Here is a 22,507-nt window from a genome sequence, read left to right on the forward strand (position 1 = left end):
GTAAGACATGAATGGCAGAAATCATCTGGTCTAACCTCAGATATCTAAGCCAGTAAAGGCAGAACAGTGGGAACCATCAAAGTATATCTCACTATTCTGCCCATAGAAAATACCTGAAACAGTGTTTAGTGTCTTTAGCAGGATTTAGCAACTTTGAGGATACCACTGTTTGGCAAAATAAACCCCAAACTACTTGATAAAACTGAAGATGCTGATAAATAGTGTAAAAAAAGCAAGCATAAAAATTTATTTTACCCAGAGGAAATAATCTTGCTTAAACCTGCCTTTCAAAATAAACTAACTAGAAATTCTATGACTTTTAGAAGAGGAAGACTAGAAAGGTACTATGAACACGCTCAAGTAAACCTACAGAACTCAAGCTTTTCTCTGTTGTCAAAAAACCCGGGCAGTACACAGCCATCACAAAAAATTCTCATATTTAAACTTACTCATGACTAGAGCTCTCAATGTCAAATTCTTTGCTATCAGAAGCCTACCAGCTCTTCCATTACCTAGTACTAAATGCTTTTAAGAAGCTTGTATATTATTCTCTGTTTTGAAGGACAATAAATTCACGCCACAGTCTCACAAAACTTCACATTCACTTATATCATATTACTGAGATGCTGCTAAAGTTCAGGATGTTTGCAAAGCACATGCACCATCTTATCTAAGCATCAACATGAAACTTGCAGTAAGCTTTAGCTGACTGAATGATTTTGTTTACAAAGCATGTGGATTCAGCTTTAGAATTCATTACCTATTAGACTAGGCCATTTCTTTAAATTTGCAGGATTATGCTCATTATAGGTGCTCTTATAGAAGCACAATGTAAGGTTCATGAAATCCGTAAAACATACAGTCAGATGTTTTTGTCCAGTTTTAGCAGATTGTGGCTTATATATAGAAACCATACAACATGAAATTTTAGTTCTAAGAACCAAAGCATCCATTGGGCTTATGACCATTTTCCATATCAACAATCTGAATACTGAAAATAAGATTGCTTTCCCAAGTTTTAAGCAGGTTTGACAGTTGGAAAAATTGTGAGAGTGGAAGGAGGTTAACTACAACAGCAGAATATGTAGGAAAAAAAAAAACAGTGAGAAAACATGATTTAAGTGTCAAATACCTGAAGACACATGGGTCTTGTCAGAGCTAGCTGAAGATGTTAGGACTTCTGTTTAGACTTAAAAGATTTTTGTTTTCCCCCAAATTTACAAATATGCCTCATATTTAGCTAAGGCACAAAAGTGCAGGGACTGAAGAAAATGCTAGCAGCTAGTGTTCCACCCACTAGTTGATACAGCTGACAAGAAAGATAAATCAAATTGGGCATACAGGCCTCTGAATGCAGAATATGACCTTTTATTAGCAGACATGTTTTCATTCCACATGCATTCATATTATAAACAAAAGAGAAAATGCATGTGCTACAAGAGCACAAAAATCAATAGCATCATTAAGTCATTAACAAACTAAACATTTTAGAAAAATACTTGTTTTGCAACTACAATAACATGACTCAAGCATAGAGCTCTCTAATTCTTTCCAGTGTCTATCAATTGAAATAGGAACTGTGACCTACTTTTTAAAACTCAGTCTGGAAAATAAACTTCTGGAAAAAAATTATGCTGAAGGCATCATTGTTCTACATCAAAAGCCCCAAAAGTACTACTGTAGCAACATGTATTTCAGTTGCCCTTTCAACAGACACATAACATTGGGCAGCAAACAAGACCATACCAAGATACCCGTTCATTCCCAGGTTTATGCCAAAACTGAGCTCATAAATGGTATGAGGCAAGTTATCACTTCTGAGTGTCCATACAGTTAAGATTATCAAGAAAGATATGCTAGGGTACTACCTATATGAACTGTAAGAGGATATTTTTAAGAGTATCTTAAAAAATGCAACTATTTTAAGTAGGGTATAGCATTACATATCAAGCAAACAGCTTTACACTCTCCCGGTAAAAGAAGGCCACTTCCCTACAGCTAGGTAATTGAGGCAGTCTGCAACTGTTTGTGTTTTATGGGCTGTGATAGGTAAAGGGGGTGTGATTTTTTTTTTTTAATCCTTTTTGGATTTCAAGACAGAATTTATCTTTTTCTGATGATAATATAAAAGCTCGCCATATAAAACCAGAGAGAATGGAACAAAGATTTCTTGTAATGCTCTTCAAATTTGATTTTAAATGCCTGCTGCACTAAACACCAGTGCTTAGACACACCAATCCAAATTCACTGTTTACTCCAAAAAAAGACTACACCTAAGGTGAATATGCAGTCCCTCCCCTAGCCATAAAGGGAAAAAAATATACTCCTAGGCCCAGGATAATATATACAAATCTTAGAAAATTAGTTTAAATCATTTGTCAGAGCAACAAGATTGAGAAGCAAGTGAAAAATGCTAAACAATGAAAATTTGTACCTAAAATTGTCAAAGCTGCCCTTTCTTATTGTGAATACCAGTTCTTGAATTATTGAAGAACCAAACAACATCGACTACTGTTTCCATAGTGGGGAAGGGGCAGAAGAAATGATGTGGTATCGTAGATCTTTATAAGAGACTACTGGAGGAAATTAGACTCCATGTGTATAGAAGAAGATTTATCGTGCATCATATATAGCATGTGAGAACTAAAGGTAAAGCAAAGTTTCTATAGGATCTTTCCAAGCCAATCTTTGATATCCTTTCCTAACAAGAAAAAGAAGGAAAATGCTGGTTTGCTAGTTTTGTATGGTCAACAATGTGGCTACAGTTCAGATTCACTCAAAGCTTTACAAATACTGTTCTATCTTACATGCTTAATGACTCCTTAATTTTGCTGTCCACAATTTCCTTATACAGAGCAGCTGACATCACTTCTTCCATTGGACACATGATGCCATATTCTTCACAGCCATTCTCTTGGACCAGAGGATCCATTTTATGAGGATCAAACATTATATTATTTGGCGTCACTAGCAGCACACCATTGACCGTACCCTAAAATGAGAGGGAAAAGAAGTGGTAATTTTTCTCCTTCAAATTCCAGCTTATTCTTCATTTTTCAGTAGGAAAAAGGTGTTTTCTATTTTTTTTTTAATAAAGCCATTTTTAATTTATTTTTAAGCAACCTGTTATGTTACTAAGTCACTGTTAAACACAAGAAACTGTAACTTTTTCTGGGGAAGCAAATTAATACCACTTGCTTTCCCAAAATAAAACAGTTTTATTCCTCACAACTAATCAATAACTGGTTTTAGTAACATAAGAGAAACCTTACACACTGAAGAACACACTAAACAGCCCCTCTGAGATAAGGAAACATCTTTCCCAGATAACCACAGGGCTTAACTGGTCGGTTTGAAAGCAATTTTTGTCTAAAACTTGACTGTTAACTCTTCTGTCTCATTTTCTAGTATTTATTTAGAGAGACCTTAAAAACCTATCATGTATCTTAATTTATTTTACACAAAAGTAACAGAGAGGGTGATACAAATCCTTCTAACTTAATGGACACGGTGAATGATTGGAGAAACACATTTACAGAATGAAACTAGAATAAAAAAGACTCAAGATTATCAAAGACGAAATTTTGGATGGTTTTAATCACAATGATACTACTGCAGAGTACACGAATGCAAGTAGAGTTTAAAATTTAACTATGAAAAACTTTGAGGTTTATATTAATACTATGAATTGTAGGGTTCTTATACAATACAAGTATAAAAACAAAGTTAATTTACAATATGTTCAACTCTCTTTGAACAAAAAAAGTTAGAAACACATGCAAACAGCATTTGCCTGCTACAGAAATTCATTTAACTGTTGAAACAGTGGAGTTTGAGCTAAAACCATGAACAGAAGTAAACCTAGCTTTAAGTAGAGTGACAGGAATACTTCAGTTACAGATCTTGACTCCTAAAGACTTTACAAATCTTGTCAGACATTCCAAATTTTCATTCAAGAACTCAGTTCACGTGCTGTTGAAGGAATTAAATATTTACCTTACTGATAAAACATTCATAACTATTATAAAGGGTGTGTATTGGAGGAGACTGTTTTCAATTTTGTTTTGAGAAGACATTAGCACAGCACAAACACAGATACAGTTCTTCTGAACTTGAGAAATTTTGTTCCCAGGTGATGGTTGATGACCTTCACAGTAGGAAAACAAAGATACCAACCAGTAAAAAGAAAAGTGCAAGTTATAAAAAAAAACCCAACCAAAGCAAAAGTGTTATTAAAGTCTCGACAATGACCAATGCTATTTCTAGTATGGAAAAATGAAGACATGTCTCAAAAGCAGCCCAATCATCTGTGCTTGAGTCTTTTAGTTGTTCAGTGCTTAATCAGATTTCATATACATCTTTTAGAGTACAACACATATGCTGAAGACTTTGAAGTCAGCAGAAGACATATACATAATTCCAAGGTGTTTGGAAAAGTGTTTATGGCCATTTCTGAAAGAAGGCGTTTATGGCCATTTCTTTCCTAGACCTGTATCATGGAAATAGACTTTCAAGGTTGTCCTCCAAGAGGACAACTGTCAAGAGAAGTCTACATTTTGTTATATCTATTGTAGTCTAGAAAACAAATTTAACAAAACTGCAGAAGTCAATGAGTCTACTCAGAAGAATGACTGCTTCTCTTTAAACGAATATAACTTCTGTAAATTCAGTGCATAATTAAAACAAAAAAGCAACAGCTTTTCTACATCTTAGCTCTTTAATTAATGGTCATAAAAATCAAATTTTATTAATACTCTTTAGATCTGACCCAGAAATTGTCATAGTGTTGCTCGCAGTTGGATTAGATGATCATTGTAGGTCACTTCTAACCAAAATATCCTATTCTGTTCTTTCACTGCCCAAATACTGCATGTGGATCTTCAAAACAGCCAGGCTGAAGAGAAAATGATAAGGTTGTATGACTGCTCTATCTAAAGGATTTAAGTGTTCAACTTCCACAATTAGGTATTACTCAGTAGAAAAAAAACCAGTAATTGAACTCATTAGAGAGCTCTTCATTTCCAGAATAATAGTGTCTTCATTTGTCCGCTATCTCATGAACCTTCCTTGATAAATTAAGTGCACAGGATGTGCTAAAGCCTTTGAGGCAATAAAGAGATGATATTTTTCTGTCAAGGGATGTGCTGTCACAACTAAGATATCATTTGTGTCAACAAACTCCAATGCTTTATAACTTGCTTTCAAGAGCACAGATAAGGCTGCCTCAGCTGAAAGCATAGGCCAAAAATTGATTAAAGAAAAAAAGCTTCATATGTTTGACATAGCTTATCTGGATATTAGAGTCACATCATCAGAATAACATGTATAAAGAACCAGTTACACATCAACCACTAATTTCAGTTGTCTTGCTTCAGAATCAGTTTTAGCAGTTCAGAAAACACCAACTTACCCCTCCCAAAGCCCACAAGCCAGGCTTGTTAGTATCTTAAACAAACAGCATATCACCATAAAGGACAAAAATCTGTGCATGTGCAAGGCTACTCACTATATAAGAAAAACAAGTTTAAGAGACCTTCTATTGTAAACAGAAGCTTCCTAGAAAAGACTGACAATGACCCACCTAATGGCAAAGAATCCCAAACTGGTACATTGACACGGCCTTAGCACATATGGAATTAAGGATTAAAGCTTACCTCTACAGCCTCAAAGACACGGCTAGAAATAATAAAAGCTTATCTTGACCTTAGAAGAAACCCTCAACACCAATAGGTAGGCAGATATTCAACATGCAAATGAATTGGAAAGCGTATTCCCACGCAAAACTTACTACAGCAATAGAAATTGAGAATTCAGACCTAGCAGACTTTTATCTGGATTTGACAAAGTGGCTGATCAAACACTTGACTTGCAATTACTATAAGGAAGTGAAAGATTACAGAGGTATCTTGAAAACAACAGATTTATAGCACCTTAACAAGACATGACCTATTTCATCCTTATTTGTCTAAAAAACATAATGCAACAATTCTGGTTCACAAGTTACTAGGCACAGTCCACAGTTACTAGATGAACACTTTGGTATAGTTTTCTAGAGAAGAACTGCTGCTCCAAATTAATAAAAATTAAGTTCCTAATAATACACTAATTAGCATTAGTATTTCTGTCACTTTTCATTATTACCTCCAAGGATCACTGAATGTTAACCCAGGTAGCTAAGCAATGCTCAGGTAAGAGGCAGATAAAGAAATATTTGGTTTGGCTGCAGATTTTAGTTACTCATTTTCAGACATGCCAATGTTTCTGACACTTGCTCTTACAATTTCTGTGACTCTTATAGGAAAAATACCTTCTGTCTTTACTACCTTGTTTGCAGGAGTAAAAGCTTCCTTAAAACCTATTACTCAACAGATGTTGTTTCTAGTATGGACAGAAACCAAGTTCTGTTGATTCTGGGAGGAAAAAAGAACATCAGAACAATACATACAAGTGGGAGCACACAAGCCTTTAACCAATTGCTTAAGAGCTGCTCATTACGCTCAGTCTTTCCTGAGAGATGGGAACTGCACCAACTCCAGCATTTGAGAACTAACACCACAGCTTTGCATAAGTCAAGAAAAAATTGCATCTATTCTTTAAAGGAAATACCTGAAACTTCATTTCCTTGTTGGAAATGAAGGATCAGACAGATTTCTATGTTAGCATTCCTAAAATACATATTCTCCAGAACTATTGTATCAGAGTACACAAGGATGAACTCCTGAGCATTTTAGTATCATGCACTCATCATTTAAGGCCCTAAAACAACTTTTCTGGTTACTCATACATATTTGTGCACTATGGCAGCAGATGCCACAGTCATATCATAAAACATCCAGGAATGGGTAATACAGGTGACACCAGAAAAAGCCCTGGAGTATCTCTGTATCAATAGTGTGGCTGGCAGGACCAGGGCAGTGAGTGTCACTCAGTACTCAGCACTGGGAAGCTACATGTCAAATACTGTGTTCAGTTCTGGATCCCTCAATTCAGGAAGCACATCGAGGTGCTGGAGCAAGTTCATAAAACACCAGTTGAGCTGCTGAATGGTCTAGAGATTAATTCCTGTGAGCAGTAGCACAGGGAACTGGGCTTGTTCAGCCTGGAGAAGAGGAAGCTCAGGAGGGACCTTATTACTCTCTATGTGAGAAGAGGTTGTAGCCAGGTGGGCATTGGCCTCTTCTCCCAGGCAACCAGGGACAGGACAAGAAGAAATGGCCTCAAGGTGTGCTAGAGGAGGCTTAGGCTGGGCATCAAGAGGAATTTCTTCACAAAAAGGGTCGTTAAGCATTGGGATGGGCTGTCCAGTGAAGTGGTGGAGTCACCATCCCAGGAGGTTCAAGTAATCACCGGATGTGGCACTTAGTGCCATGGTCTAATCAACAACATGGTGATCAGGAAAAGATTGGACTTGACCTTAGAGGCATTTTCCAACCTGAATGATTCTGTAATGCTGTTCTTGGTAAGTAACTTCCAACAAACTAACCTCCCCTGCCATTTTATAAACACCAAAGATGAATGAGAGCCTAGTCTGCTCCCCATATGTAATCTCCTTGGTTCCTTGCCTTTGGAGCAAGGAAAAAGTTCCCAAGCTCCTTCTCTGACCTGGTTAAGCTACTGAAAATATTTTGAGTGTGAATATATTCTTCAAAGTGAAGAATATCATGGGGCTTATTTATGAAAAGCAAAGCCCTTATCTACCAATATTAAAAAAAGATGACCCCAGCTTCTCCTTTGCGGGCTATTAAGTTGGGTCTTCAGCCCAGATCCCTTTAAAATAAATCAAATACTCACTTAACATTTCAGAAGAGCTCTTTGACTCAATTTTTTACAAATTCAAATTTTCAAAATAGCCACAAGAATTATTTGTGCTAACAATGTTGTTAGAGATCTGCAAATCAGAGCACAAGCTCAAGCAAAAACACTGGACAATGTCATACACGCTACCAACTGCTACATGACTCCAGTATACTGATGTTTGCCCTAATCTCCTCATTTTCTAGTCCTTGGGAAAAAATAATTTAAAAGATGAACTTCTATAAACAACTCAGTTGTTGCTACAGAACCCTGAGAAACACAATTTTAGGGCATCCTCCACAAAATAACCAATGACTTGTTTCTCTTGGACCATAATTACTAAGTAGTTGTTGAGAGAAAAAATACTAAAAATACTGGCTATGAAAATGAAATACAAACTAGGCTCCACATGCATCTACTAAGTAATTCAACACAATACTGTTACAGGAAGTTCTGGTTCTGGAACAAAACTCCCCAAAATAGCACTTGTAGAAATGAAGTTTCCTGTATGCAATAGATTTTAAAGATGTGAAGTAAAATTCTGTTCAGATGAAATTCTGATTTAAGATCCTCAAAGAGAAATGCTAAGCCATTCTATTACTAAATACCATGTGGAAATTCTAGGTTATTAAAAAAATAGATCCCTTGAGTCTTAAAGCTGCTCTAGAAAATACTAATCCAGATACATAAAAACATACATATGGAAGGTAGATTAAACTGCACATGTAGATATTCAGTTCTGAATCAGTTGTGTAGTCTTACCGTTAAAATTCCTTACACCTCAGGAAAGGGAAGCTCTAACTCCCATGTAAAACCTGAGATGGAAATCTGAACAATCATTATAAAGGGAGGTTTAAAGCCAAACTATCACACCAGTGAGCCCACACATTAAGATTAAGCAGCTTAGTAAAACAGTTCTAAGAAAGTTTGAAAGGAGTCCTAACAAGAAGTTCAAAGATAAGTTCTCTAAATAATTCCATTGCATTCTTGAACACACAAGGTTGAATAAAAACTGTAATTTATGATTTATGAAGCTTTTATCATGAAAATAATACTTCTTTTATGTCTTCTTTCTTGTAGGAGTTTTGAACCTCATCATTATCCTTTTCACCTAATGAGCAATAAATGTGTGTTTTCTGTGCTTTCATTTCCAGGTCGGTGGTTTGGGTTTTTTCAAGCCTTGGTATTAGTAACTTTCCTTTACCTACTACATTTCAAAACAGTTAAGTAAAACTTAGCAAAAATAAAAAAGAATTCCAAATTTCCCTAACTAGTTTCAGTTACAATCATGCAGAATTTTTACAGTACCTTTCTTTTGGCACAAGGAACAGTGCAAAGAAGAAAAAAAACCCCAGAGCAGCACACTTTTCTACAGTAGAAGCCAACAGTGCAGCTGTAAGACAGGGCACACCTAGCAAGTCAAGGTGGGACTGCAGCACACTGGTCCCACTGATCTATTGTCTGTACAGAATATTCCCATGACCCTGCCTCTTACTGTGCTCAACACCCTGCCTCCATCAGTAGCCAAAACCAGCTAACAGAGCAAGTGCAATGAACAGAGCAAGAATTCCAGGTTCCAAACCCTGCTCCTCAGAGGATTCCTCTGTGCTTGTCCAGAAAGTCACGAGTGTGACTAAATGCAACTCCAACCACATACAGAATAAGCAGTTTTAAAAAGTGAGAAATGAGACAATCTTACCCTAATGGAAGCCCTTTTGTACAGACACACTGTAAAATAGGCCTTCACTAGATTTCAGCCTACAAGCAGCAGTCACAGTGATGACAGACTTCACAACTGAACCCCTAAAGAATGGCTAACTATGAGCTTCAAAAATCCCTTTCAGAGTAGAAGGCAAAGGATGAATCTTTTAAGCTTTCTACAGAAAACTTTTGCAAGTTTATCATCCTGCATAATGAGGAAATGTATCGAGGAGAGGCAAGACAACATTCAAGAGGACATTCTTACCATATGTGGCACAAAGTCTAAATTACATGCTAAACTTACAAGATCTGGCACTCGAATCTGAGCAAGTCAGTATTCATTTTTCTCCCACCCACCTCCCCAAGTATGGACAGACACAGCAATGGGTTATGCAACTTTTTACAAACAAAATTCTCCCTGAAGCACTCAGAAAATAGGCTGTAATGCTGCAAGCCAAAGACCATTAATACTCCCTGTAATATCCTGAGGAAAAATTACAGCACATAAATAATATGCTGTAAATTTTTACCCCAGATTTTTTCCAGTACATCCAATTTCTAACAAAGGCTCACAGGTCTCAATTCCTCTGCATAACAGCACTTAAAACTGATAAGTAAGGATGCACCTAGGATCAACCTAAAAAAGTCACCTACAGACAGAACACTACAAGTGAAAAAAATTACCTGCAAAGCAGAACTACAAGTGAAAAAAATTACTTGCAAAGCAGAACAAAGTAAAAAACAAAGCTGTTCCAGTACTTGCTTCACCAACTTCTAACAAGCAGCTTTTGTCAATACACACATATTATCAAAAGGCTTCAAGCCTAGACACACATAGATTTGCAATCCTTTCCCCATCAGCCAAAAAAATAAAAAATCACAGTTTTAGGATACTTTTATTAACCTGTTTATCATTAGTGTACCTTGTCTGGAAACCTATTGCTGAACAACACAGAAACAGCGGTATTTCTATATACACACCTGAACTTCAGGCAAAGGAAGAAATATTACAAGTACTTGGAATTTTATTGCATTCATTGAGTGAAGGCATTTTTCATAGATAAAGGGTCTACTAGTAATTTTTCTGTGAGGTAGTGGAGCAACACATTTTGATTTTTGGTAAAGTGCTCTGAGATAATGTCAAAACACTTTACCTCAGTCCCTAGAAGTCTGTGCAAGAATTGTGCACTTATGAGCTAAACAGAGGTTAATTAAGTGTCACTGACTTGGAGGCATTTTGTGTAACGATGCTATTGAAAGATCTCTAACTGCTTCAAAGAAAAAAACAAAATCAAGGTTTGTACCATACCACACCAAGCCATATGGTGAACAATACATACAGAACTTGTTTGCAGAATCAGAAGTTTATTCTGCTCACCCTGTCCTGTTTTTTTAAAAAAAAAAAAATAAAAGGAAGCAAAGCTATGCAGCTGTATATTTCCTAGCACAGTTTAATACATGTTTTTTTCCACTGTAAGTAAAGAAAATTACCTAAGAGAGATATTAACATAAGGAACAAACAGACCTCATGCCCTCAACATACAAGATTTATTTAACAGTACAGCATCAGAGATGTCTGTCACATATCAACTTCTTGCATCAATCATGTCCTGAACAAGAGGCCTGGAGAACCCAAAGGAAACAGTAAGTTAAAAAAATTAGTATATTTATACAGACATATGCATGTGAGTTGATTTGTCTATTCATCACTGACTAAAGTCTACTCTGTGTTTATACTTTAAACATGTTTTATTATTACATTCTATACAGTAACAGTAAAACCTGAATGTTTCAGTACCTTGCCATTAGTGATGTACTTGCAATTAATTTTTAGAAATTTCTCTGTAAATGCTTCCTCCTCTTCGGAGGTGGATGATACCACTCTTGAAGGACGAACACATGCATGTGCTGGTGAGACAGCTGACTCCTTCTGCTGGACTCCATCTGAATCCTGAAAGGAAATAGAAAGAAACAAAGAAGAACTTAGCATCTTGCTTTTTTCAATATCAACTCCTGGAGATTTTCTGCTGTGTAATTTGACCAGTCAGGTAACTGATGGACAGATTATAAAAGAACTGCCCCAACAGGGACTCAAGGATTGAAACTGACCACCAAGACAGCAAACAGTCTTCAAGGCTAGGCTGCATAGGGGTGTGAGTAACCTGGTCTAGTGGAAGGTGTCCCTGCCTACAGCAGAGGGTTTGGAACTGGATATCTTTAAGGTCCTTTCCAACCCAACCTAGTCTATGATTCTAAAAAAGATTTAAAAAAAAAATCACATACACAAATGCTGAATAAGTTTGAACACAATGATCCTGGCAATGTTTCTGGCCCATGTTCTACTCTACCCATTCAGTTCACATTTTTCCAGTATTTTAACAAGGCTGCTTTGGAACAGTGTCAAGGGCCTGGCTCTAGCCAGGGTAAGAAACATGCCTTCCCTCATCTGCTGAGCCTGTCATTTCCTCACAGAAAGCAATCAGTGTTGTCAGGTATGATATAGCCTTGGTAAATTCTCTTTGGCTGTTTCCAACAATCTTTGTCATTCACATGCCTGGATTTAACTTTCAGAGGATTACCTTCATTACTTCCCTGGGAAGATAATAGAGTTACCTATCTCACTATCTATCAGAATATCCAACTAAGTAGTGCACACGGAACCCATGGAACAGGACAGACAATGAAAAAAATTAGTTTTCAAATGAGAGATAAACAAACAGTAGACAGCCTTTACCAAAGCCTGTTTTATAGCCACAGAAACCCTGTTTTGGAGCTTTACCCACATCTAAAAGCCTCAATTTCATACATAATTGCTATTTTTAGTTACAAATACAATATTACTATTTTTAGAAAACAGGAACTCCCACATTCCCTTTGGTTTTCTGCTTTCCTGTTCAGTTCTATTCACCAGTACAGATTGCAGATAAATGCCCTTAATCATATCTAGGAACATTATGAACAACTGTTTTCAGTTCATCATCTCTCACTACTTTAGCCTTTGCCAGCATCTTTCAACCTTCATTACAGATCAACCAAAAAACCAAAACAATATACAGAACACTAAATTGAATTTTGGCGAAAAAAGCTAATCAAGGTATAATTAGGAAACAAACCTCCTGGAGATTAATTCTCCTTCCACATATGCCTTCCTACTGAAAACTACAGGGTCACTCTTGTGATACATAACTCAGCAAGTGGTTCTGAAAGTGCTCAGCTGATATCCAAGTCCACTCTGAATAAGCCAGCTATTTCTCATCATATTGCCAACATGACACAATCTCAGATCCCAGTATGGCCTGGGAAAGTGAGGGGCAGTGGGATGCACCACCACAATGGTAGACTTTCCAATTTAATGATGATGCTTTTGTCACTACATATTATTTTGAAGTGGAATTTAAGCTTTATAGGTAGCAAAGCATATAGGATCTTCTCAAATATGTGCCTAAGACTGCTGAATGAATCTTTCAAAAACCCAGCAGCACCAGAAAAGCTTCAAAATCTAAGCTAGTTCTTACACAGTCTTACTGACAGCAACAAAATTATTGAAATACACAATAAAAGCTTAAGCATAGCAAAATTAAAACAAAACAAAAAAATAAAACCAACAAAAAACCCCTACCAAAACCTCCCCAGCTTTAACAAAAAGTTATGCAGGTCTTTTATCACCCACATAGTGGTTTGTATCTAGCCTTATGTCTGTGGCAAGCTACTCCAATTTTCAATGAAACAAAAGAACAAGAGTCAACAACAATCAAACAAAAGAACATGTCAGCTTATTTTTGACTGAACAGGCATTCAGATATTTGTTAGCCTTCTTATTGAATTTGTAACAAAAAATCACTGATTCTATTGACCAGAGCAGAGAGAAGACTCCTTTACATTATATAAGCAGAGGAACACATCTTTACCTTGAAACATGCTCAAATTTAAACTGCAAATCTGGAGTCAAAACTGGGGGACAGTCAAAGAAGATAGAAATCAAGAGAGCATTAGAGAATGTATGTCTCTCCTTCATAATGATAGCAATCAGCAAAAAGAGAAAAGAAACCATGAAAGACAGGTGCTATGATGAAGAACAAAACCCTCCAGCCTTAACTGCTGACACAGAAGTAGAGTGTCTTTTGAGCTGTTAGAGAAGACTGAAAACAAAACCAAACACACACAGACCACACTGACAAGTACAAGTGATTTCTGTTCCTTGATTTTCTGACAAATATTTCTTCTTTCCTTAGATGTACTTTGAAAGGCCTCAGAAACAAAATAATTACATTACATATTGTCTCATTGCTAATTGGACCTTCCTTGAAGCACTTAAGAATTGCTTGTGATGATCCATGACATGTAACAAGATACTTTATTGTTGCATAATTATTTTGTGCATCAGTTAAATGAAATTTAACATTCCAGTTGTTACTAGCATGGGACTGACTGCATTAAATGAAAAAATCTTTTGCAGAAGAGGTTTTTAAGTATTTTAATTTACTTTCTTTCTTCTACACTTGCAAGTTTTTATCTCTCATATGAGCATACAGTCAACAAAAAGTTTTCAAACAAATTACAGGTATGATTACATCTCCTTATCTACTCTATGCTAAGAGATACACAAAATAATTGACAAAAGAAAGCATAAGGTATTTTTCTGGCATGGAATCTGTAGGAAAAGCTCAGATTTCCAATAGTAAAATTGATAACTTTTCCCTGCAGTAACTTCTTACAGCATATGTTACATGGATAGGTTTTTCTGAGACTGATATAGTTAGAAGATTTATGATACAAGAATGTATTCTTGCAGGCGAGTTTGCTTACTGTGCTACACTACCCTCAGTTTGCCATCAAACACAAAAGAAATTATTCAGCACCGATGACAGACATAAAAACTGGCATGCTAAGACAGAGAAATGAGATCACAGCAAAACCAAACAGTGATTCTCAGCAGAGGGGCAACCATAGACTTTGCAATGCAGCTTGGGAACCTCATCAGCAACAAAGCAATCTTTATATTTAAACTTGGCTGGACCAAGTCATATAAGCAAATAATTCAATGCTTTAAGTCTCAAACTTTCCTAAATTTTGAGGACACAGAATCCTGGAACAGATGTTTGACAGTTTGACTGAGTAGTGTCAAAATATGCTAACAAGAAAATTTCTTATTTGAGAGGAAAAGATAATAACTGAGAAAAGAACAGTGGTGGTGATGCATGAAGAAACATCCAAATGAGATCATAGCAGCAAAAACTGCAGAGCAGCTCAGGCTCAAATACTGAATCTTCCTGGTTGGACTGTTCCCTATGGGATGCTGCTGACAGCAAACCAGTATTCCTGGAAAGAAATACTTCTTTCTACAAAGCCAGCTCCAACCCAAAAATCTCCATTTGAGCTGAATTACAGCACAATACAGATTGCTAAACATTTTTAGCATTTTGAAAGTCTACAAATGTAGAACTACTGAGTAAAAGTCAGCTACAATTAATTCTGCATTAGTCCTTCACCAAAACCCCTTTTTAAACTTCATTTTGCGACATGAAACTAGAGAACCCCCTCTGACACCTCTAGAGCAAGCAGGGGGAAACTGAGCATTCCTGCCAACAAATCTTGTCTGCCAAAACCATCAATAAGATTAGAGACAAATGTTTAATAAGCTCTGAAATGTAACAAATACAGAAATGCAACAGTAACTATTAAAGATTTCCGTGTGCAATGACAGTATTTTGCTACAAGTAATTTGCTGTCAAATCAGTTTTCACATTGAAAACTATAATTTAAAAAGATTAAAATCTTGTATTTACTTTTTAAAATGAATAATTTTACTTTCAACTCCAAATACTGTCTAATACTTTCTCCCCAAAACAAAAGGACAGTTTAAGAAGAAAGCATAGCATCTGTAACATTTATCTTGTATCATTTATATGTAAGGGAAAATTAATTTTAAGGACAATAGGTATACCTACATTTACTGTAGCCTTGTCAAGCTCTGCTTCGGAAGATGTAGGTGATAGGGGACTTACAGGACTTAGAGAGGGGGAGCTGTCCACACTAGATATGTAGTCTGGGTCAGGAACATACAAAATCTATAAAGAAGATATAATGTAGTTAGAAGTTAGATATGCTTTCATATTTACTTTAGATTTCCCACCAGTTTAGGTATATTTACTATGCTCTCTCGAATTAGGTTACACAAAACTGTTTCTGCTCCCATTGCTTTTAAAAAAATTATGAGTTGAGGGAAAAAAACAATACTGAACAAAGCGCTTGAAATTTTAGCACTTCAAGTTTTAAATGCTATATTGATATGCTTGAAATTTTAGCACTTCAAGTTTTAAATGCTATATTGATATAATTTTGATTTTTAGTCATAATAACAGAGGAAGAGGTTCAGATAGAAAGCATTAAAAGTATACAGCATGACAGAAATAAGAGTGTCCAAGGAAGATGTGTCCAAATATTTCTCTTGCTATGACTCTACTTTTTGAGCAATAAGGAAACAGACTCACTGAATATATAAAAAAAAATTTCAACTGAAAGTATTCACACTTTAAATACATTATTTCAGCCATGACAGGCATTCAATCTACCTAGAGAAAGTTCTGCAGCAATCAAAAATGAACACAGAACTTTATCAAACAAAGGGCAAATACCAAATGGCTGATACCAAAGTTGACCTATCACTTGTTTCCAGGCCTGGCTTTTAAGGAGAAGTGAAAATTGAAGGCAAAAACAGGAGGGGAGAAAAAAGGCAACAGTGACCTATAATAAGTGAATGGTAATTCAAATACTGCTGGTAAAAACATCAAGTTTCCTAAGCGGAACATAAACATTATTCAATTTATTAAAAGAGAATTGCAGGCAGTGATATACAGTCACAGAATGTTGCTTGTAAGCTCTACCCTGAATGTGTCTGCTGAGCTAGAGTTCACAAACAGCTTGCTATATTTGCAAAGCAACAATGTGGCTTGTATCTAAGTGTTATTGTTGTACCATTAAGCACATCTAGTTTTAAAAGTCCTCTGATCTTTTATAAGGGACACAGGTAGCTTCCTTACGTGTTTCCTTTTAGGCAGTTATTTAATAGGCACAAGGAATAGACTTGAGAAAAAGGAAAAATTCTTTTACAAAGCCAATAAGAAAATCACTAAGAGAAGTACTTTAGCACTCTGGTAGGAATGAGAATTCTAGTAAAAGAGGACTTTGTAGAATAAGTAACATATATAGTGCAATAGTACCTGTCCAGGAACGACTGCTCTGGAGAAAAGCTTATTTAATTGAACCAGTTCATTGGGTGTTGTATCAAATTTCAAGGCAATACTGTTTAAAGTATCTCTTGATTCCACCTGTATCAATTGAGGAAAAACAAACAAAAAAACAAACCTGTAAGAAGTTAGTTCAAATAGTGGCTTACATATTTTAGCATGTGTAGATTTACCAAGATTCTGATGAACTTTAATATCTTTATTTCTTATGACTGCTCACCCCCACAAAAAACAACAAAGCCACCACAAAAAACATACCTACCCCCTAAATATTAGTCTACTGCAATCCCATGTAAAAGCACACACCTTCCCATTTTTTTTCCAGTGGCCAGAAGTGTCAGTCACACAGTTTGAGCCGTCAGCTCAGCTATTGCACCAGAACTTCTGATCTACAAATGCACTGCTGGTTACCACTGGGCAATATACCACTGACTGGGTTCACAGAATGATTCACTCTCTCTCTTCAACTGCTTTTCTCCACTTTTCACCTACAGAAAAGCTGAAGAGTTCTCTCAATAAATATAAACACACCCTCTTACTACTGAAATAAGTTTCTGTTAGACCCTGACTTTCAGGTAAAATCCATCACTGAGAAAATGCACAAATGCTGAAGCAAAGCATGTCAACTACTATGACAGCAGATGGAGCATAAGCTTTTTGAGAAAGTGATTCTGTCGTGGTTTGAGAGGAAGTAAGTTTTCTGGGATGCTGTGGTCACACCAATAGGTGCTCAGATTTGAATACTGGCACCTGGTGTGGCCACTGGGGATGTGGATTGGCCTCTGAGAACACAGGAGTTAAAAGCAGAGCACTCCAGGGGAAAGCTCTCTTGGGTTCCAGCGGGGAAACAGGTCAGACCTCCCCCGGCCCAGCTGCCGGCTGGGCGGGGATGGGGAAGCCATGCGGCCGGGTGAGGTAGGCCTGGGCCTTGGACAGAGATGGGAGGTGAAGAGGCCCCGAGGATGGAAGGGTGGGAGAAGCACTAGGAGGTACCTGGCAGCACCCCCCCAGGAGAGAGAGAGCGTACAGCCTGTGCCTGGGACTGTGCTACCTTGGAACTTGATAACATGTGCCGGCAGCACGGCTGAGGAGAAGAAGGGGGGGCCTAGCGAGAAGGTGTCCCGGCCCGCTGCGGGAGTTCCTGAGCAGGCAGAGCCCGAGTTTTTAACCCTTTTTTGGACAATGAAAACTTTGCAGAACATTAACTTTTCCTAGAAGAGAGATAGAGATGAAATGGAAGAAGGAAATGTGCAAGTGTGAAGGTCTGGGCAAGTGAAAGATGTCGGAAGAGTAGAAAAGAATCTTAGGTGGGAAGAGATGGAGTAGCTTTAGCTGGACTTTCCTTGTTATAGCCACGGACAGAACCATGTTCCTTGTGACACAGAGACTGCATCCAGGGGGAGGCAATGGCTCAGAGCCAAGAGGGTTCAGTGTTGGTACCCCTCAGCCCCAGGGGGTGAAATCTGGGGGGGACAGGTGTCCCAAAGGTGAGACCGTGCTCTTTTTGGTATGGGACAAAGCATCCTTAAAAGGACAACCCTAGAAGCAGCTCTGGTCCATGTGCAGTGGTGAGAGCACTGGGCATGGAAGGAAGATGTCACTATGGCAATGATCTCCGGGCAGGGCCACGAGTGACATGGAAACACACGAGGTTTCAACGGTGTTTCCTGGGGAAGCCTATGGCACAAGGACTCCTCTCTTCTTGATGAACTGAGAATTGATTATCTAAAGGGTGGTGATGGACTGAGAGTTGGTGATTTGGGGGATGGATGTATTGGAAATTTGGTGGGGGGAGGAGGAAATGTATTTGGAAGGTTTTCGTTTTCCCTGTGTGTTTCTTTTTACTTAGAGTTGTAGTTTAGTTAACAAAGTTTTCTTTTCTTTATTTCTAAGTGGGGGCCTGCTTTGCTTATTCCTGGTCACATCTCACAGTAGACACTAGGGAGAATGTATTTTCATGGGGGCACTGGCATTGTGCCAGCCTCAAACCATGACAGATTCCCAACCAAAGAAAGAATTTTTTTTCAACCTCAGATTCTGACCTCCATCTCCCAAAGTGTAGTCAAAATTACCTACTAGAAAAAAGCAAAAGGAAAAAAGTTTTACACAGAAAGACTATTTCAGAATAAAGAATTCAAAGCCTTAGAAATAATGGAATTACAAGGAAACAAACAACTAAAAGGTTTACTGCATAATAGCACAAGACTTCATAAACACCAGGAAAAAATAGATTTTATCAGTTAAGACAAGATGAAGCCATATGAGCTAAGATATATTTGCAGCTAAATGTAAACAGAGCTAGAGAATTCTTTTCCATATAATTTTGTAAAAATGCACTTCTCAACCTAGATTCACTAACAAAAAGATATATATATCTTTTTTATACAGGAAAGCCAATAAGCTAAACAAAGCAGCAAACATCTTTCTACACTAGTATTTCCAATATGGAAGACTGTTCTAGTAGCTCTCAGTCATTCAGTACTGTATGATCAAAGATACTAAAAAAAAAAAAAAGAAAAAAGAAGAGTATTTTCATATGCCATGTTTCACGCTGTATTACAGAAGAAATCAGAACAGGACTGTAAGAAGACCAGGTATGTACTACATGCCCCACAGACCACAACAAAACTAACCACCAAATCATTGAAGAGTAAGGTTTCCATCAGAAGCTCTACATGATATACAACGTTTGCTAAAACAAAGTGTGAAGTGAAATTCAGAAGTTTTGCCTAAGTTTGTGCTCACATAAATGTTGAAGGGCAACAGCTGCTAAGTAAATCTTTCTTATGTATCACTTAATCATTGAAGCAGGTGAGATTTTAGACTAACTTATGCCATAAAACAAATTAAAAGCATTCAAACCACAAAGTTTAGGCATGCATTCACTCTTTACAACCTTCTGAAATAAAAACATCTTGTGAAATAGCTTGGCAACTAAAGGGTTTCTCTCGCTCATGACAAACACATTGGCAAGTATAAGCTTCCTTTTTGTTTGGCTGTCAAGTTTGCACAGGCAAATTTCCACACTGCATGGGACTTCAGGGACCAGCAGAGATACCTTCTCAAAACAAGCTCAATGACACTGCTCACGTAATTCCTGAAATATCTTCCTAGATTCCAAGGCCTATTTTCCAGTTCTCAGGCCCTCTACTGTTCTAAAAAGTAGAATCTGAACAGCCAAAACCTCAAAGAATAATTTTGTAGAAAAGCACAGAACTAACAAGATTTGAATAGTGCATGGATTCCCAGCTTTTCCCTATCAATTCACTACTACAAGAGAAGGCAAGAAGTTATTCCTTCCCTCTAAGAAAAGAAACTTTCTATATATTGAGGTAGCTACTTAAATGCTATTCTGAATGTTAAAAATCTTATATAAATATTTGAATATTAAATCTTCATTGAGAATGCACCCATGTTTCCCAGGTGCACTTATGTATAACAGCAGACAGAGAACTTCAGCCACCATTATCTCTGGTTCAAACTACCTTCATTTCCCTCAGATCAACAGCTGGTAAAGTTATTAAAAACTTTATTCTACTGGTATTTTAATGAATTCTGACTTCACTCAACAGTCAGAATTCACTCATTCCTCCATTAAAAATTAAACGTCAAATACATATGAATCAGAGTGAAGAAATAATTTTTTTTATTTCAACACTAGGTGTCCAAGAGCCAGAAAATCAAACATAGTTTAAGAGCATTGAAACACACTAACAAAATTAAACAGACAGGAAGACAAAAAAAAAGGTGGTAACAAAAGGGCACAAATAGCACAGGTTTGGCACTGTACTCAAGCCCTTAGAAATACCAATTATGACCATATTAACTAATTGTTAACAGGCCTAATTTATATAATATGCAACATCAGCAAAACAAACCCTGTAAATATCATAAAGCCAGCATGAAAAATAATTAATAAAAGACACAGATGAAGTAACATCACCATTATGATCCACATTTCCAATATTCCCCAAAGCAAGTTAAAAGATGATGACAATGGCATGCTCAAAGAAAAGTGGCCGCCAAAAAAAGAACATACTCCTTGGGTTTGAAATGGAAGAGCCAAGAAATTTAAAAAAAAAAAAAATCCCCAAAACTCCTAAGTGTGTAGCTTTCTAAATAGTATGTAAAGGTTTACAATGGCAATAGAACTAGTGACACCAGAAGAGAACCCTTAGCACACTCTACATACAGGTAGAAAACTCAGTCTCAAGCCTATGGTCTACTAAAGGCTTCTGTGACCTTCAGGAATTGATTGGACTCTTCCTTAACCTGGACAACATAATCTGTGTATTAAGTACTTAATACTTCAGGAGAGCACAGCCTTCAATCTCCAGAGAGATAAAGGGAAATCTTAGATTAGATCTCCAACACTCATAAACCAGATCATTCATTTCAACTACTCACTTACAAACATTTTTCTAAACAAAAATCAAACCTATCTGTAAATAACCACAATTATTTCTTTCTTCTCCTCAAAAGGAAGAGCAGTTAGAAGGCTTTCACTGAAGTCACAAGCCTGCTAGCATGCTACAATCACTGGTGTCAGAAAGCAGCCCTCTGCTCATGCTCCATTATTCACCCGGAGCTGGCTCTTCTGACACCTACAGGCAGGCACCAGTTGTGTTTGTGTAAGATGGAACACAAAAGGCTGAAGGGGAAAACATATGGCTTGAGCAGCAACTGTGAATTCTGAAATAACAGACAATATCAACTTGCATCTAATACGCTGACTCACATGGAGGAAAGGATAAACTCTATTAAAAGATATCTGTTCACTGTCTAAGCAGTACCAGCAAAAATGAACCACTTTTGTCTATAGCCTTTAGAGACAGTTCAGGACTTACTTCTGTTCATTAGTACCATATCTGTTGACATCTTCTCTCTGCTGCTACATACAGAACAGCAGGTTCAGGTTTTCATGCCTTGGGAATTTTCAATTAAAATCTTAAACATTAACTGCATTCTGTCTTTAGCTTTAAAGAGAAAATTTATTTTATTGTTCATTTGTCCCATAGTAATTTTTTTTCTAAAAAAATTCCAGTATGAAGTCTACTTCCTATTAAAACCCCATAGTTTGCACAAGAGAGATGTCAACTCACTCCAAACTTCATGAATACAAATAAGACCTTCCCTCCTAAAACCTTGTCGCCATTGGAAAAATTAACAAATTATTATCTTAAAAAAGGCAAAAAACCCCACTAATTTCAACAATGCTGGAAGGTGAGGGGGAGTCTGGTTTCTGCCTTCACTCTCTACTACTTCTCAAAGAAGCAACACATGCAGGTACATAAATACACGTGTGTGCACACATATGTTTTCACTGTGACAGGAAGTAGGATGAAGTCAGAAACAAGACACAAGTGCACCTCTTCACATATAATAAAGTAATAAATGATAACAGTAGCAAATTATCACAACAGCTACCAGATCTCTCTTACAATAAGCATAAGCTCAGTTCCTAAAGGTTATATCCGTGCATTTTATTAAAATACACGCACACAAATTAACCTAACATGATGCTACTCAAGTGTTTCATGAGCCTCGTGAGTGAAATGTACAGCAAGACCTGACAGAATACAGTATTTGTGAAGCTGAAATGCACCATCTTACATACATGCTACAGGCTCTTTTAGAAGGTGGACTAAGTTTAATGACAAAAAGCCTTTGATTCCTGTGAATCATCTTTTTTGACTCACAAGGAAGTGATGCATACTTCAGTACATATTAAGAAAGCTATTTTTGGATCTAAAACTCCACCTACT

At 37.0% G+C, this 22,507-nt stretch overlaps 1 protein-coding gene across 12 annotated transcripts in view; it reads right to left on the reverse strand.

Moving 5' to 3' along the window:
* The window catches only part of OXR1 (oxidation resistance 1), a 355,200-nt gene that overhangs the window by 39,416 nt on the left and 293,277 nt on the right, over positions 1-22,507 (reverse strand). For 10 of the 12 annotated variants that reach the window (XM_071421381.1, XM_071421378.1, XM_071421380.1 and 7 more), the window contains 4 exons: positions 16,716-16,823; positions 15,444-15,563; positions 11,294-11,446; positions 2,808-2,992 (listed from right to left, as the gene is read on the reverse strand). In XM_071421381.1, the coding sequence (XP_071277482.1) occupies positions 2,808-2,992; positions 11,294-11,446; positions 15,444-15,563; positions 16,716-16,823 (566 nt within the window). The remainder of the gene's footprint in view (positions 1-2,807; positions 2,993-11,293; positions 11,447-15,443; positions 15,564-16,715; positions 16,824-22,507) is intronic. The other 2 variants (XM_071421385.1, XM_071421390.1) reach the window with 1 other exon arrangement.

Source organism: Agelaius tricolor, unplaced genomic scaffold (genome assembly GCF_023055355.1).
Source record: "Agelaius tricolor isolate 1412-34295 unplaced genomic scaffold, bAgeTri1.0.p SCAF_2, whole genome shotgun sequence".
In the NCBI taxonomy this organism is placed as follows: domain Eukaryota; kingdom Metazoa; phylum Chordata; class Aves; order Passeriformes; family Icteridae; genus Agelaius; species Agelaius tricolor.